This window comes from Physeter macrocephalus, chromosome 15, assembly GCF_002837175.3.
Source record: "Physeter macrocephalus isolate SW-GA chromosome 15, ASM283717v5, whole genome shotgun sequence".
Taxonomy (NCBI): Eukaryota; Metazoa; Chordata; class Mammalia; order Artiodactyla; family Physeteridae; genus Physeter; species Physeter macrocephalus.
Window position 1 is genome coordinate 9,460,176 of NC_041228.1, and position 14,696 is coordinate 9,474,871.

At 43.9% G+C, this 14,696-nt stretch overlaps 1 protein-coding gene across 1 annotated transcript in view; it reads left to right on the plus strand.

Moving 5' to 3' along the window:
- The window catches only part of ADCY8 (adenylate cyclase 8), a 223,685-nt gene that overhangs the window by 115,569 nt on the left and 93,420 nt on the right, over positions 1-14,696 (plus strand). Inside the window, exon 8 of the mRNA XM_007101973.2 lies at positions 10,953-11,150. Coding sequence (XP_007102035.2) covers positions 10,953-11,150 — 198 coding nt within the window. The remainder of the gene's footprint in view (positions 1-10,952; positions 11,151-14,696) is intronic.

Below are 14,696 nucleotides of genomic sequence, written 5' to 3' on the forward strand. Positions count from 1 at the left end.
TCCATAGGTAATTTCTTTTGAACCATTTTAACATCAGATGAAGTTCTGATGTTCATTGGGTGGGACATCTGTAGGCTTTCGGGGTAGAGACCATGAAGGGCTCTGGACATTTCCCTGAAGTCCGTCTGCACTCTTCCGGTAACGTGGCTCTTACAGACAACAGAACTCCCCAGCCTGCTTTTAGCCCTGACTCTGAAGATAGCAGCTGAGTTCAGCCAGGAAGCGTCATTAGAGGGACCTGGTTTTTCACTCTCTTCAGAAAGGCAAATGGATTTGAAGCCTTCCAGAGAGCGTTGAGTGGATTAAGTAGGCAATTTGATCCATTAACTTTCTCTGAAGTTCCAGAGGGAGACTAAGGTGGACAAGATAAAGGTAGAGAGAAGTTTGTGGCTCACGTGGAATTGCAGCTCTGGAAACAAGCATCTAAGTTGGCACAAGACACAGCCTGTGGTTACCCCATAGCCAACAACTGGCTGAAACTTTGCTAAACTAAGTTGGACTCTTCTTTTACCAGGGATTGACTAGTTGTTTGGGGAGCCATAAACATCTGAGGAACTGGAACCAATGCATGCAACAGTATTTTAAATATGTGAAGATAAGTGTATAAATTCTAAATTTGTGAAGATAGATAGGAAGAGAAGAGCAAAAATCTGGACTTTTTTTCTGACTTATTTCCTCGCTTTGAAAAAATAGAACTGGGATTTAAGTTTTATTAAACTTAATGCCAGTTTTGCTATGAGTGGGCTGAGAGGTGTCATTGTAAAGGTTCTTCATTGAGCTATGTCAGGATTTTCCCATCTTTTCTCCACCAAGAAGAACTTTCATTTCTCTGACCCGGTGCAATTCATATGTATTAAGGTTTTTCTTTCCAAAGAAAATTGCATTTGTATTCCCCTTTTTTAATATTAGCTGGCACATGTGTCATGACCTACCATTACTGCTGCTCTGCGCAAGGAAACGAATGGTACCACTGTAAGGTGATTCAGTTCCAGCCCAGAGCAGAGACACTTGATAGTTTTGTTGGCATGACCAGCCTCATCTTGGCTCTTTGTGTATGTACTGATTTTTGCTCCGCCTAGGGTCTAAAAGGAGTTACAGTCCTAATTCCTTGGGTATTGATGGAACTTGAAAGACCCTCACATCTCAAGGATCTCCAAACTACTACTGTGAATTGCAGGTTATGAACCACTAGATTCCATTGTGTCTTTCCCACGTTATGGCTTTTATATCACCTTTAGTCCCTTAAAGGATCTCTTCACACCCTGAGATGATAAGGGCTCTGTATACGTCGTATGTGGTAGCGCCCACTCAGGAGTCCATGTCTTCAGAGTACTTAGATACGGACTGTTCTTAAGTGATAAACTCAGAAACAAATATTTAGGAATAATGATAGCCAAGAAGAGCTACACTGATTAGATGAATCCAATGGAAAAGTGTGTGGTAGAAAAGTTAGGAAAAGAGGGAGTCGAAGCCGCTGAGCAGTTTCTTCTTTTCCCAGTTTTGTCCCACCACTGTTACCCACCAGGATTCTTGGCCTCCTTAATCAATAGAAATTGATCAGAGGCCAGACAGGAAATTCCGGCAAGGCTTTATTGGGGCCCCTGCTGCAGCAGCTGGGGGAGAGAACAAGTAACAGCTTCCCTTGCTCGCTCGCTCCCGGGGGCGGGGGAGAGGGGGCCCATGAGCTCGTTCCTTATATGGGGTGAGGGTAGGGGTGTGTCCAGGGGTCGGGGCCGGGGGAGGGGGTAGCTTAGGTGGTTTGCCCACTCCTTAGGTGGTGTTGTGCGCAGGGGGCATGTGCAGTACCCCGCTTTTCTCCCGACCCCCTATTTTTGCTCCCTGCTCTTCAGAAGTGGCATGGGCTTTTTTTTTTTTTTTTTTTGGTCTTTTTGTATCTTTTGTCCAGAACTTGCCTCAACTGGGCAGGCACGCAGTTATTTTTAGTCCCATATAGTTTCTTTGTATTTTGTTGCTGGAGGAGAGGTTTGTCCAGGTGCGAGCACTGCAGCACTGCAGCAAAGGGTCCCAAATCCCAGCCGGTCTCACCATCCCTGGGGAAAGGTTAAGAGAGGCTGCATTCTTGAAGGTCAGTAACGTGAGCTCCATTGAAGCCAAATGCAGGAAAGCATCAATCACTAAACTTTTAATTAGTAAATTGTATAATAAGACCTATAGCCTTAAAGCACCAAATATGAGCAATTTATCAGCAACTCTTGATGTATACTTATGTCATAGTCCTAAACGAAAAGAGTTACTTCAGAACCTAAAAAACGATAAAAGTTAGGTAACTCTTATATTTCAGTTTTCTCCAAATTTCTGTTAAGTAAACAAAGACACACATGTAAACATGCGCACACATGCGCACACACCCCCACCCACGCACACACACACACTCATTTTCCCCATGGCATTGACATTTCTGAAAAAATCTACATCTTTTTTTAAATTAATTTTTATTGGAGTAGAGTTGCTTTACAATGTTGTGTTAGTTTCTACTGTATAGCAAAATGAATCAGCTATACATATAGCCCCTCCTTTTCGGATTTCCTTTGACAAATCTACATCTTTGGTGTTCACAAGGAAGCTGAGTAACTGAAGTCCTGATAAATGTTCATTGATTTATTTCCTGAGCTGAAATTATCTGATTGCCGAGACAATCCATTGCCAGCTCAGGAGATCACTTGGTCAGGTGGGTTAGTAGCCACCTCTCCAGACACAGCCTGTGACATTTTGGCCCAGTCATTTCAGTGCTGTGAGCACTTTGATTCTCACCTGTCCCGTGGCCCTGTAAACAAGTCACTGATGTGTCAGCCTCTCAACCCTGCCCCCCTGCCTAGGCCCACCCCGTCCCTCTCACCCACTCCCCCCAACCCTGAGATGAGATCAGTGCTGGCGTTTGCACATCTGTTCCACACATTACTGTGGATGTGATATTTTAAAAGCTAAAAATTCAATTTTGGCAACTTGCCTCAAACCATGCAACTTCAAAGAGGCCACATCTAACTGGATGTGCCAACTTCTGTTTCAGCCAGTTCTGCAGCAGTTTAGCAACGATTTTTGATTAAAAATGGCTCTAGCGTGTAATGACTGAAGTACAATCACATTCCCAGACTGAGATGAGCATCTTTCTGAGGAATTCAAAGGATAAAGTCAGAGTTAAGGGATCCTGAATTAGCTAATAGAGGGCTGGTCAAACAGAGCCAGACAAGCTTCTGGCAGGACAGAATCAGCGTCAGACACTACTTGTCCTGGGCTAACCTGGCTCTGAGGTCCTTGGACCGGACCCTGGGGACAAAATCTGGAATGCTAGAAATTCCCTCTGTGGGCTCTGGGTCCCCTTATTTTGAGAGCTCGGTCCAGTCACCTGGAATTGTGGTTAGCCCGGAAGTTCAGCCACAACTGACCATGTGCCCACCCCTCATCCAAAGAGAGCCGAACCAGTGTGTCTGCGTCCCAAGCCAGTAGCCACTAGTAGGATGAACTGAAGCAAAGAGCAAGGCATTTAATGACAGGGAAAGTACACCGGGAAAGGAGCCGAGCATATCTGGGACCTAAACCCCCAAATAAATAAACTTCTTTCATGATCCACCTTATCAATATTAGTCAAAAGGTCAAGAGTAAAGTTGTGGGATTCAAATCAATAGCAAACTAGTAAATGCTTACTGTGGGATCTGCCAGAACTCGGGGCACCTCCCCTGTCATTGTTTTGTTCTCTCAATCATAAACAGTTTGAAATTTCAGACCACAAAGTGACAAAGGCCAATCAAAGGAGTTTACACATCCTTTATTCCCTATCCAATGCAGCACCCAGACAATATTTGCAAACTTCCAGTTCTGCCCCAAAGCGGGAAGCAGTGACTGTCCAGATAGCCTGGGCCCCAGATAGATTGTTTGCTCCCAGTTGAGCATTGGGAACCGGGCTACAGAAGGTGCTGGAATCCTGCAGCAGGCTGGCGGGAAATGTCTGGGCTATTATTTCAGCAAACAGAGTGGACATTCTGACCCTTGTTATTTCATTTACTGGAGCAGAAGCTATGAGCTTGTTATGAAGATTACTTAAACCTCTTCCTGTAGTTGTATTCACTAGACCTCCTCCCACAGTGAGATCTCAAAAAATATTCTTTTGCTTTGTTTGGAAGATAGATTATGATGGCATAAATATCTAAAAAAGAAAAGAGAAAGTAAGTAGTATCCCTAACTAAAAACACCATCAGGCATATATAATTTTCGTTTTCTCTCAGTACAGACAGGAAAAGTTGTGACAATCTCGGCTAACACCTCTTGCTTATGAAGAATGGTCTAATTCACTAGCACCTCCATTTTTATAAGAAGGAAACATTGTGTGTGATGGGTTCTGGGAAGCCCCGTGTGGATATTTTCCCAGGGCCCACCCCCAACTCGGTGTTTGCCCACAGACCACTTAAAACCTTTTACCAGAAAAACATTACATGCACATCCAAGGAAATCTCTGCTCCCCCATCCCTAGATTTGAGGGAAAAAAATAATTGTGCCACTTTCAAACACAACAAGCATCCTTTCTGAGACCCTGAATGCCAGTCATTGTGGACTAGATCACCTCAAAGCTTTCCCAAGTGAGCTTTCATAAAAAGAGCACAAAAATAATTTTTTTAAAAGAGGAGGAGTCTTCTCTTCTGGGGGTATGTTGGGGGTTTAATAAACAGTAGAGAAAATATAGCTCTCATGTGTGCATTTGGGGGCCCTTATTCAGGCTTAGCTTTTGTTCCTGGTGATTTTTCTCTAGTCGGCCTATAGTTGTAGGACATAGGAAGTGGGTTAGGGACTGAAAGATAAAATCCCTGCCTTTTCCAGAACCCAAACCCTGCAGGCGACAAGTTTGAAATGGAGCCACAGAGGCCTCCAAAGGAGGCACGGGGAGATGCTGCCATAGAGACAATGGAAGGATGCTCCAGGAGTGAGTTGAGGAAGCCAATGGCCCTCCTGCTTCTGAGTGCAGACTCCAGCCTGAGACTGGAAGCAGGCAGAGTCTGGGGAGAGGATAAGCCATCTCGGCCTGAAAGATGGAGGCCGCTATGAGGCTCTGAACCTGTTGGACTGGGCATCTTCTCTGGGTCTTTCCCAAGCAGCAACAAGCTGGTCTACAATGCAGGATCTCAATCACAGCTACCTATAGCTAAATCTCAAAACTGCCATGTCCATCTCCCAGAGGAGCTAAAAGATGAGGCCCTTTCACTGATGACTTTAACCTTACGCTTTATGCTGGCTCATGGGAAACGCTCAAGCTGATGTTAACGCAGGCACTGGTCCCAGAAAAGGCTGTAAGTTAGTGCTTTCCCGTCTGTGACCTCTGGTACCCTAGCAGCCAGCACCAAGAGATAGTAGTAGGGAGGCATTTTCTGGATTCCAGAAACCTGAGTAAAACCTCATATTGACATGCACCATAAGGCTGCCTTTCCAGGCTCTCGCTCTTGGCTGGAATTCTCTTTTGGAGTTGTGGTAATGCCTTTTATCCCCTGCTAGTCAAAAACTAGGCATTTGATTGAATAGTAGGAAAACAAACTACTCTTATTTAATACATACAATTTGGTAAGCAGAGTCTTTCTAAATTTGAAGTCCATTTGGGGGAGAACAGGAAAAGCGTAACAGGACTTTTGGTAGCAAGAGATGGAAAACAATGCCTGAGGAAGAGTCTTACATAGCCATTCAACCTTCCATTCATGCATTCATTCATTCATTCCAAAAGTACTTGTTAAGAACCTACCAAATTTGCCAGATGCTGGAGATTTAGTTATGGGTAAAACACAGTGCCTGACCCTCCAGGAGATCAGAGCGTAGAGGAATAGACAAATACACCAGAAGGCAGTTACAGCACATCACAGTAACTGCTGTGCTAAGGATACGTGCAGACTCAGAAAAGGCTTCCTGGAGAAAGAGATGTCTGCATTGGTTTTTAAAGAAGCAGTAGGACATGCAGCCTAACTGCCACACATTCAAATGCATAAAATGTAATAGACTAACTGTTTTAATAGGTCGTACTGTGGTAGGTGCCTTGGCTCCAGCACAAGGTCAGATGTCTTTTGCATTGGGTCTGATTCTGTACAGTAGTATACTCAGGGTATGGACAAACTGGAAAGGATTGTGCCATATGTGGAAACCATGTCACCTGTGAAGTGACTGGGAAAATTGAAGGCATTAGCCCATGGAAGAAAACTCTGGAGGGGGGTAAATAGATCTTATTCAGAGATCAGAAACACATCCACTGGGTGAGAGTTGTGAACAAAATCAGGGAAGAACTTTAGAGTACTGTCTCCCAAATGGTATTCCATGGAATGTGTAGAGGAGATTCGAGCAAAAACTGTTTTATGGTTATAAAAGTTTGGAAGATGCAGAGTTTAAAAGTCTTACTTATGTAGAACTTATCAGTGCTTTTATTTCGGTAACGTGGACCGTGAGACTCCAATAGGAGGATACAAGAATTTTTTCATTCAACAAACGGGTACTGAGTGCTACTTAGGGCCAGGCGCTGGCATAAGCGCCCCAAACAAAAAGAGACAAAACCGCTTCTCTCTCCGAGAGCAGTGAGAACAGATGGCGGTAAAACAAACAGTGGATCCACATTTCCTAAATCGATTGGTCCGCAGAACCATTTTGTAAAGAAACATCCCTTCCTTCTTGTGTTCCTTGGAACAAAATTTTTGGGAAAGAGTTAATTAAGAGGATCTAGTGATGAAAGAGAGTGATGATTTCCCCAGATTCCAGCACTGAAACGATGTAAGCTGATTTACAATGTCTACAGGGATGCTTTAGAGGGTGTTTTGGTATTGGAATACGTGATCCAAAAGAGGTAAAGTGTTTTGGACTCAACAAAACTGGATGTTTCTAGAGAGCACACTTTCAGCCTGAAATCTTACTAGGAATAATTTATTTGCTGACCCAAACTGATTAAGGAATACAAAGGGTATTGCTATCCATGAAGCAATAAGACCTGTAAAAAAAAAAAAAAAAAAAAAAAAAAGTAGGTTGTTAGTGTGTACATAAATTTAAAAAAAAAAAAAAGATTCCCAAAGGAAAGTCTTCTGGTCATAAACCAAATGATGAGCTTAAGAGGATTTATGATTTCCCCCACCCCATTCAAATGCAGTTTACAAAAGATCCGTGGATGATAATTTTCACCAGAACCCCCAGACTCGCAGGCAAGACCTTATGATCAGAAACTTGGGTTCAGAGGGGACTCTGGTTTTCATTTGGGCTTTGATCTGTGTTAAGCACCTGTGAGTAAGGAAGTAATTGAAATGCCTGAGGGGGGCATGGATCTCAGTTAGGATAAATCACCAGGCTGCAGTGTCTTTTTGTGAAGAGACTCAGACATGAGAGGCCCCCTCAGCTGCAAACTTTGATTTTTCCCAACATTGCTGCCCTAACCTGACCTCCTAAATGTCTGAAAATGCCAGCTAAAGAGATGAATATACACATTTAGTATTGTATATTATAAAGTATTGTATTTAAGTTGTTCATAAATTATATATGATACATATTGGAATATATGTTTCAATGTGTAATTGAATTGAATTATAATTACATTCATAATCATTGATATTCAATTATTCTCAGTCATTTCCCATTTCCTTCCATTTCATCCATTATTTCCCCCTATTCTCTTGCCAATTGCTTCTGCTGTTTATGTGAAAGAACAATCTCAACATTTTGGGAGGTCAGTTTAAGACTGGAATCATATTTGAAAGCTTATGCTATTTTTTAACATGATTCTGATCTCCCTCACACTAGTCCTGTAAGTCTTAAAGGGAGAAAACCATATTCTATTGAAAATAGCCTGTTCCATCGTAGACTCTAAACAGGCAGATAAGCTGTGTCACACATTTCCCCAATACTGCTTACAAGTGAATCACCGTGAAGATATCGGCTTATGGACCTTTAGTGTTGGCGGCATTATCTTACTGGAGGCCAACACACGGTGAAATCATCTTAGTGGCCATTACTAGTGGAGGAGGAGTATCGCAAATAATCTCAAACTATAGTATCCCCCAAAGCCATTCATACTTTTCAGGGGTGCACTGGGGGTAAATGAAAGCAGATGGTTTCTCTTCCTAATTCCAACCACCTGCTTGACTTACTGAGTTGATGCTGGTCTTCCCCTGAGCGTAGATGTCCTGAAGGTGTGAGGTAGGCTGGGAGAGATTGCTTGTCAAACAGCAGGTATAATTGTCATATGTAATTGACAAAACAAATGATCAGAAAAGGAATGGCTGAGCATGGACTGCCTGCATTAAAATACTAGGGATATAATTGCAAGGAGTAAAAATGATTGCTTGGGCGAGAAAAGCAGTCTCCATCTCAGCATCATTGACGTTTTGATGCAAGGACGCCTTCCCAGCTCTTAATTGTAACCTGGTGGCAATGAGGAAAGAAAGAGAGGGGCTTCCAAGTTTATCGCTCACCTGAAGCAGCCACACAGGCAGTAAGGGGCAGGGGAGCTCTGAAAGTAGGAAGTTTTACTGGTCTCTGCCTTACAAAAGTGGTCAATGGCACAGGCACTCAGGAAGCAACATCTATTCCTGGTTTTCCAAAGGTCTCCCTACAGACTGCAGTCAATCCCTGATAACATTTTCACCAGTCCCCATCAATGTGAGAAAAATGGGGACCTTCATTAAGTTAAATGCATTCAGTGTAAAGAGCAATCCTTTGTTTGGAGCTCACGTCATTCTCGTAAAAAAACCATGCCCTTTCTTTTATGAAATGGTGGTCATATAGAGGGCTGTAGCTGTGGCAATCAGTGCTGCTACTGCTATAATTTATATAAATCAGTCCAAACATATTTTTGAAACTCCCCTTCTCTGTGAAATCCAGAGGTCTAAGAGCCATTGAAGGCATGAGGGACTGGTAGAGTGGAAGGCTCAATTTAGTTCAAAGAAGGAAAACTGTAGGAAAATAAAAATTACAAAGAGAGAGAGAAATGCCTAACTGTGGATCTATGTAGATAGTGAGCTGATTTCCTCTCGTCTCCTGTCAGATCCCAGCTGCAAGCATTTGCCAGGGGAGCATTTTCACATCTCTAAGCCAGAAAGTATGTCCAGACGAGGGCAGCTTGAGTGTCTTTTCCACCTCCTCTCCAAGGTAGAAGACTAAATTTTGTCATTTTCCAAACTATGTGGAGAGAATTTCTGCCCAAGAAACCAATAGGAGATCCACAGAAGGTGGGCTCCAGTCTCTTTCACCTTCTGAGATGCTCTTCTAACATCATTGAATCCCAGGGCTCAAGCCCTCTGGCCCTACACGGACCCTGCTGTTCAGTTTGCTGGAACATTGGTCCCTGCTTCCCTCTCTCTGCTCCAGCTCTCCTCCTCACCTCTCATCCTGCCATACCTCCCCCTAACATCTATCTTTTTCTCTGTGGTAGCCTCCTTCACACTCAGAGCTGAAATTAACTTCAGTGCCCTAAGAGCATATACTTTACTTTTACGTGTTGGCACATGCAACTCCATCCTTTATCCTGGGGCTGGAGAAGGAGGTTTCCGTAAATTCTATCAGTGATGAAGCCCTGCTCAAGGATTCTTTAGAGACTTTGAATTTAGGTTACGTTGACTGTCTCCATGAAGCTTAAAAGGAAGAGTCCAACAGTACCGCAGGAGGAATACTTATGGAACGGGCTAGAAGGCTCCATGAGATCAAAGCCCCCGACTCTGGCTCTGGCTCTGGTGTCAGAGGATCTGACCTGGCTGCAGAAAAGTTGACGGCTCTTGAGCAGGAGTCTCTGAGGCTCACAGGTACATGAAGGGTTCAGACAGAAGGACCTCCAAGAAGTTCTTTCAGCTCTCACCGGCTGCCATTTGATGACTACACCGTCTTATCTCAGTCTAGCCCGTGGTCTAACATTGGCCAAGGTGAGAGGCTGGCAGGGGAATGAAGATGCAGTGAGTGCGTACGGAAGCAGAGTTTTCTCTTCCCCTTTGCAGAGGTGCAGCATCCTATACCTCCTCCTCCCCAAGGAAATCTTTTGAGGGAGGAGATGAGCATCATTGGGCTTATATCGCTCCAGCTCCAACTCCCATGCTTTGGGTCAAAGAAGTTGTCTTAAATTGGAGCTGTGAGTGAGCGTTGCATCTGGCTAGATCCAACCAGCTGATCTTGTCACCGGCAGCTAAACTGCCAGGAGACAGAGGCCTCCCTGCCGAATCTGCTGTGTCTTCATAAGCCAGAGCTGTTTCTGCATCCATGTGGCCACACCCAGTGACCCACCACGGTGGTTGTGCCTTTCCCCACCTCCCGCTGTTTAACCTGTGAAATGGTGAGAGGCCGAAACTGCTTGCATTTTTTTTGCCTCAAGGAAATTAAACACATATATCTATGTGAAGATATAGATATATAATGGTCTGTGGGGAAAAAAGGTTCGTCTGGTGTAAAAATCTAACAATCTCTATCAAGTTTAAGGAGCAGATCCTGGCTCATTTGGCTGTTCATAAGGAATGCTAAAAAAAAAAAAAAAAAAAAAATGCAAGCCCTTGGTGCCCAAGTCTCTCCACCACAATTAAAGGAAAGACCACATGAAAATGTGGAATCTACTTGGTTGGAGAGGCTCATTTCCATGGACTTTTCAGATCTGTTTTCCTTTCTGCTATTTGTATTGGTTTTCTTTCTCTCATGCCAGGGATGTGCCTGGTTAGAGAAAGGGTCCTGATGAACACTTCCAAGCTGACAACTCTCCAAATACCTGAACCAAGGGAATTCAGTGCACCTACACAGAGGAAAGAGAAATATCCCTCTTGATGTGCTATTTTTGCCAGGTTGTGTTTCTCTGAACCAAATGTTAACTTATCAACTTCTGTAGGTTTCACTGAATACAACTGCATGGAATGCTATTACTGTTTGCAATGCAACCTAATCTGAACACATTGCATTTCTTTTTAATCCAAAGGGGACTAGCAGGTTTATTGTGTTTGCATGTGCTTTCCCCCTAGACTCTGGCTGCCCTAACAAGAAATTCAATAAATCTACTTCCAAACCATCTTGCACAAGCTTTGCATGTCCAGTCTGGGCCTGAGGAAATTAACAAGAGAATAGAACATACCATCGACTTGCGGAGTGGCGATAAATTGAGAAGAGAGCATATCAAGCCATTCTCACTGATGTTTAAAGACTCCAGCCTGGAGCACAAGGTAGACCTGGGTCTCCATAGTGGCTCTTTTTCTGGAATGAATTGTCGTAAATGTTCATGGGACTAGAGAGAGCCCAGGGGCTGTGGTTTTGGTTGGTGTGTTTGTTGTTTGTTTGGTTGGTTTGGTACTGTCTTTTCTTTTTCTCTTTGAAAATCGTGAGTAGACTGAAGGCCATGAAAGGAGATGCTGGTTAGATAAAGAGAGCCTCAGCTTTGCTTTCTAAGGAAAAGATGACGGAAAGAACAAAGGCGTTCCTTCCACTTTGAGTTTATTAACCCAAACGTCATTAGCACCCACTTGCCTTTGACTGTAGGTGAATCTGCCACCCTTGTAACATAATATACGAGGGCACCCGATAACCTAATGCAAGCATTAATGATAAACTCTGTCTTTCTTAGATTGGAGACACCTGTTTTCCCATTTTCCCAGTCGTCCACTGTTCAGACCCCCTGATGTAAGGCATAGTAGGTGGGTTGTGGATTCAGAGTTGGGTTCGAATTCCACCTCTGCCACTTCCTTGCTAGGTGACCGTCAGTAAGTGAAGGATTCTGTGAGCACGAAGTCCTCTCTGTACAATGAGGATGATGGACGTGCCTCCCTCTTAGGTTATGACGAAAGGCTCCAGGCAATGCCTTGATCAGATCAACTGTTCAAAAGTAGCCGGCGTTACCATACTACGGATGACTTTTTCCCATGCCCCTTCTCCCAGCCCAGCTCCAAACTGCAGAGTGCCGTGGGGAGGTGGTGCTGGCCCTGCTTAACTGGGCTGCTCTTTTGCACTGATGGAGGCTGACAGACCTTCTTTGACTGAGCACAGGAGGTGCTTGGCTTCTGCAGGAGCTTCTGGCAAGAACAGCAGGGAATTTGCAAGCAAATTTCAGGAGTTTGACTCTATACTGTGCAAAGCTCCAGTGAACAATTTTTTGTGAGTCTGCTCAGCTGCCTGGGAGATTCTACTTTCCTAGGCTTGGAGAATTCACACTTCTGGGCACATGCATTATTCCCAGCGAAATCTCTTTGATAAACTCCCTGAAGGTTGCAAACTCCTAAGTACTATCTTCACCTGTGATTGACAATTTGAAATGTATCATGTCTATGTACTAACAAAACAAAAGGAAAAGAAACATTTTGCCTGTTCAACAGTCCCCCTCAAACAGCTGGTGGACTTTTCTTGTTAGTAATATAACTAAGGGCTTAGGGTCCAAATTAAATGCATTTTCTTTCCTGCTTGCTACATGGAAGGAGCTAGGAAGAGCAGGGTGGTCTTGCAAAGAATCTTCTCAATTAGCCTGTGTAAATACCTGTGTCCAGAGCTATACAAAACCCTTTTTATTCATTCTTGCTAAAGAGGTACTTGCTTCACTAATGACCTGACCCTTGCAGACTAGAGATAATTTCTAATGTGTTTTATTCAGGAGTGTCTGGCCCGCACCTGCAGGCACCTGGTGTTGGAGGGGGGATGGATCTAGGGGAGGCACAGTGTATCTGAGGTTGATTTCTGTGACCAGCTTCTAGGAGAAGCAGAGGGCAGCATCCTGGATGGACATGCAGGGATGTGGCCACTGGCAGTCCAGCTTTGCATCACCTGGCGTGTGCTCTGCGTCGTGTAGGTTACGGGAGTGAAGGCAAGTGGGCACATCAGCTAATGTTCACTCCCCTCGTGTCACAGAGACGGCCCTCGTGACTCCTGCTCTGAGACCCTGTCCAGGGGCTGCATTACTGCTGAGCAGAGGATATATCAAAAGTCATAGTCAGTGGGTATTTACCAAATACCAGGCACTATTCTAAGCGGTTTGCACAAATGGACTAACAGTGACAGTACGAAGTAGACGTTATTAGGAGCCTCATTTTACACTTGCTGAAATGGAGACATTGAGAAATGATTAGGGAGCCTACCCAAACTCGAACTGTCAGTAGAAGGGCTGCGATCTGAGCCCACTGTGACCCCAAAGCCAGTGCCCTTGTCTGTTCACGACACTGCCCCTCCCAGGAGCCCTGGGGACCTGCTCTCCCAGGCCCTTGTCCGAAGAAGACAATCCTTTGCTAGCTTCATCCTCTTCTCTTTGAACTTTGGATGAGGTGGGAGGCACAGCACAGGGGTTTGGGAGAGAGGTCAAGTAAGGAAGGGTCCTAGAACCCTTACCAAAATAACAGGGTCTTCCAATCCATAGGACTCCAGAGTTAGAGAACAGCATCAGTGTGAATCTACTCTGTGCCTGGTGTTTCTGTATATTGGTCTACTGCATCCTCAGGGAAACAGTACTATCTTGCTTCCAGAAGAGAAAACTGAGCCTCCTTGAGGTTAAGGAGAGGTCATAGGTCTCAGAATCTGGATGCCTATTTCATTGACTCTAAGGTACCATCAACTGTGACATGCTTGATTTTTCTATGCAGCACTAAAACAAAACCACCCAATGAGCTGTGCTTACACCCTCAAGGTAAAAATAAACAGAAAAAAACCCACCCGGCAGACAGAGTCAGTGAGGAAATTCACATGCCTCTATCTGGCTATTGGTTAGATTTAAAAAAAAAAAAAAAAAAAAGAACTCTCCAAGAAGTTGAATCCAAAATGAAATCCCTGAGTTCACACACTGAATGTGATCTTAAAAAAAAAAAAGAAAGGTCAGGCAGAGACTTTAAAACGGCTCTGGATTCGTGTTACCCCCTGGTGACCCGCAGAAAAGCAGTCACAAGCCTCCCTGGAAGGGCTCATGTTTCAAGACCCCTTTGATGGTTAAGATGCTTTCTGATTTCAGAGATGTGAAAAGGCGGGGTAAAAATTGTGCACCTTAGGTTTGTTGAAATATTTACAGTATTTGTGACTCCAGTCTTTTCTCTTCCTACTGCCCTACCCTGCTTCTTGGGAGCAGGTTTGGACCATAAAAGTATGTTTTCTGAGAGGAAAAATGGAAATGGAAAGAATGATTTTACCTTGGAAATTGTGTAGGGAAGACATTTTTGAAAATTTCTCCTCAAACAGAAAAGAAATTCTGTTTGAACGATATACAGATATATGAACAAGGGGAACTGTTCTCCACTCCACCTTTATTCGTGAATTGGAGAACACAAAAAACTCTTTTGAAATGTCACCCAGACACTTCCTGGTTACATTAGTTTATAAAAATTAGCATATCTAGCAAGTGTTATGAGAAATGGGACTTTTATATGTCTCCTGGTGTTACATAAATACTTGTTGAATGAATGAAGACTCAGGTTAAGGAGAATCTTTGAGGAGATTACCTCGCAGCTGGTCTCAGGATATTTTTTGTGAATTCTAAGAACCAAAAGACATGGGTTGGTTTTTGGTTTGTTTGTTTAGCATCTTTATTGGAGTATAATTGTTTTACAATAGTGTGTTAGTTTCTGCTTTATAACAAAGTGAATCAGCTATACGTATACATATATCCCCATATCTCCTCCCTCTTGCGTCTCCCTCCCTCCCACCCTCCCCATCCCACCCCTCTAGGTGGTCACAAAGCACGGAGCTGATCTCCCTGTGCTATGCGGCTGCTTCCCACTAGCTATCCACCCTACGTTTGGTAGTGT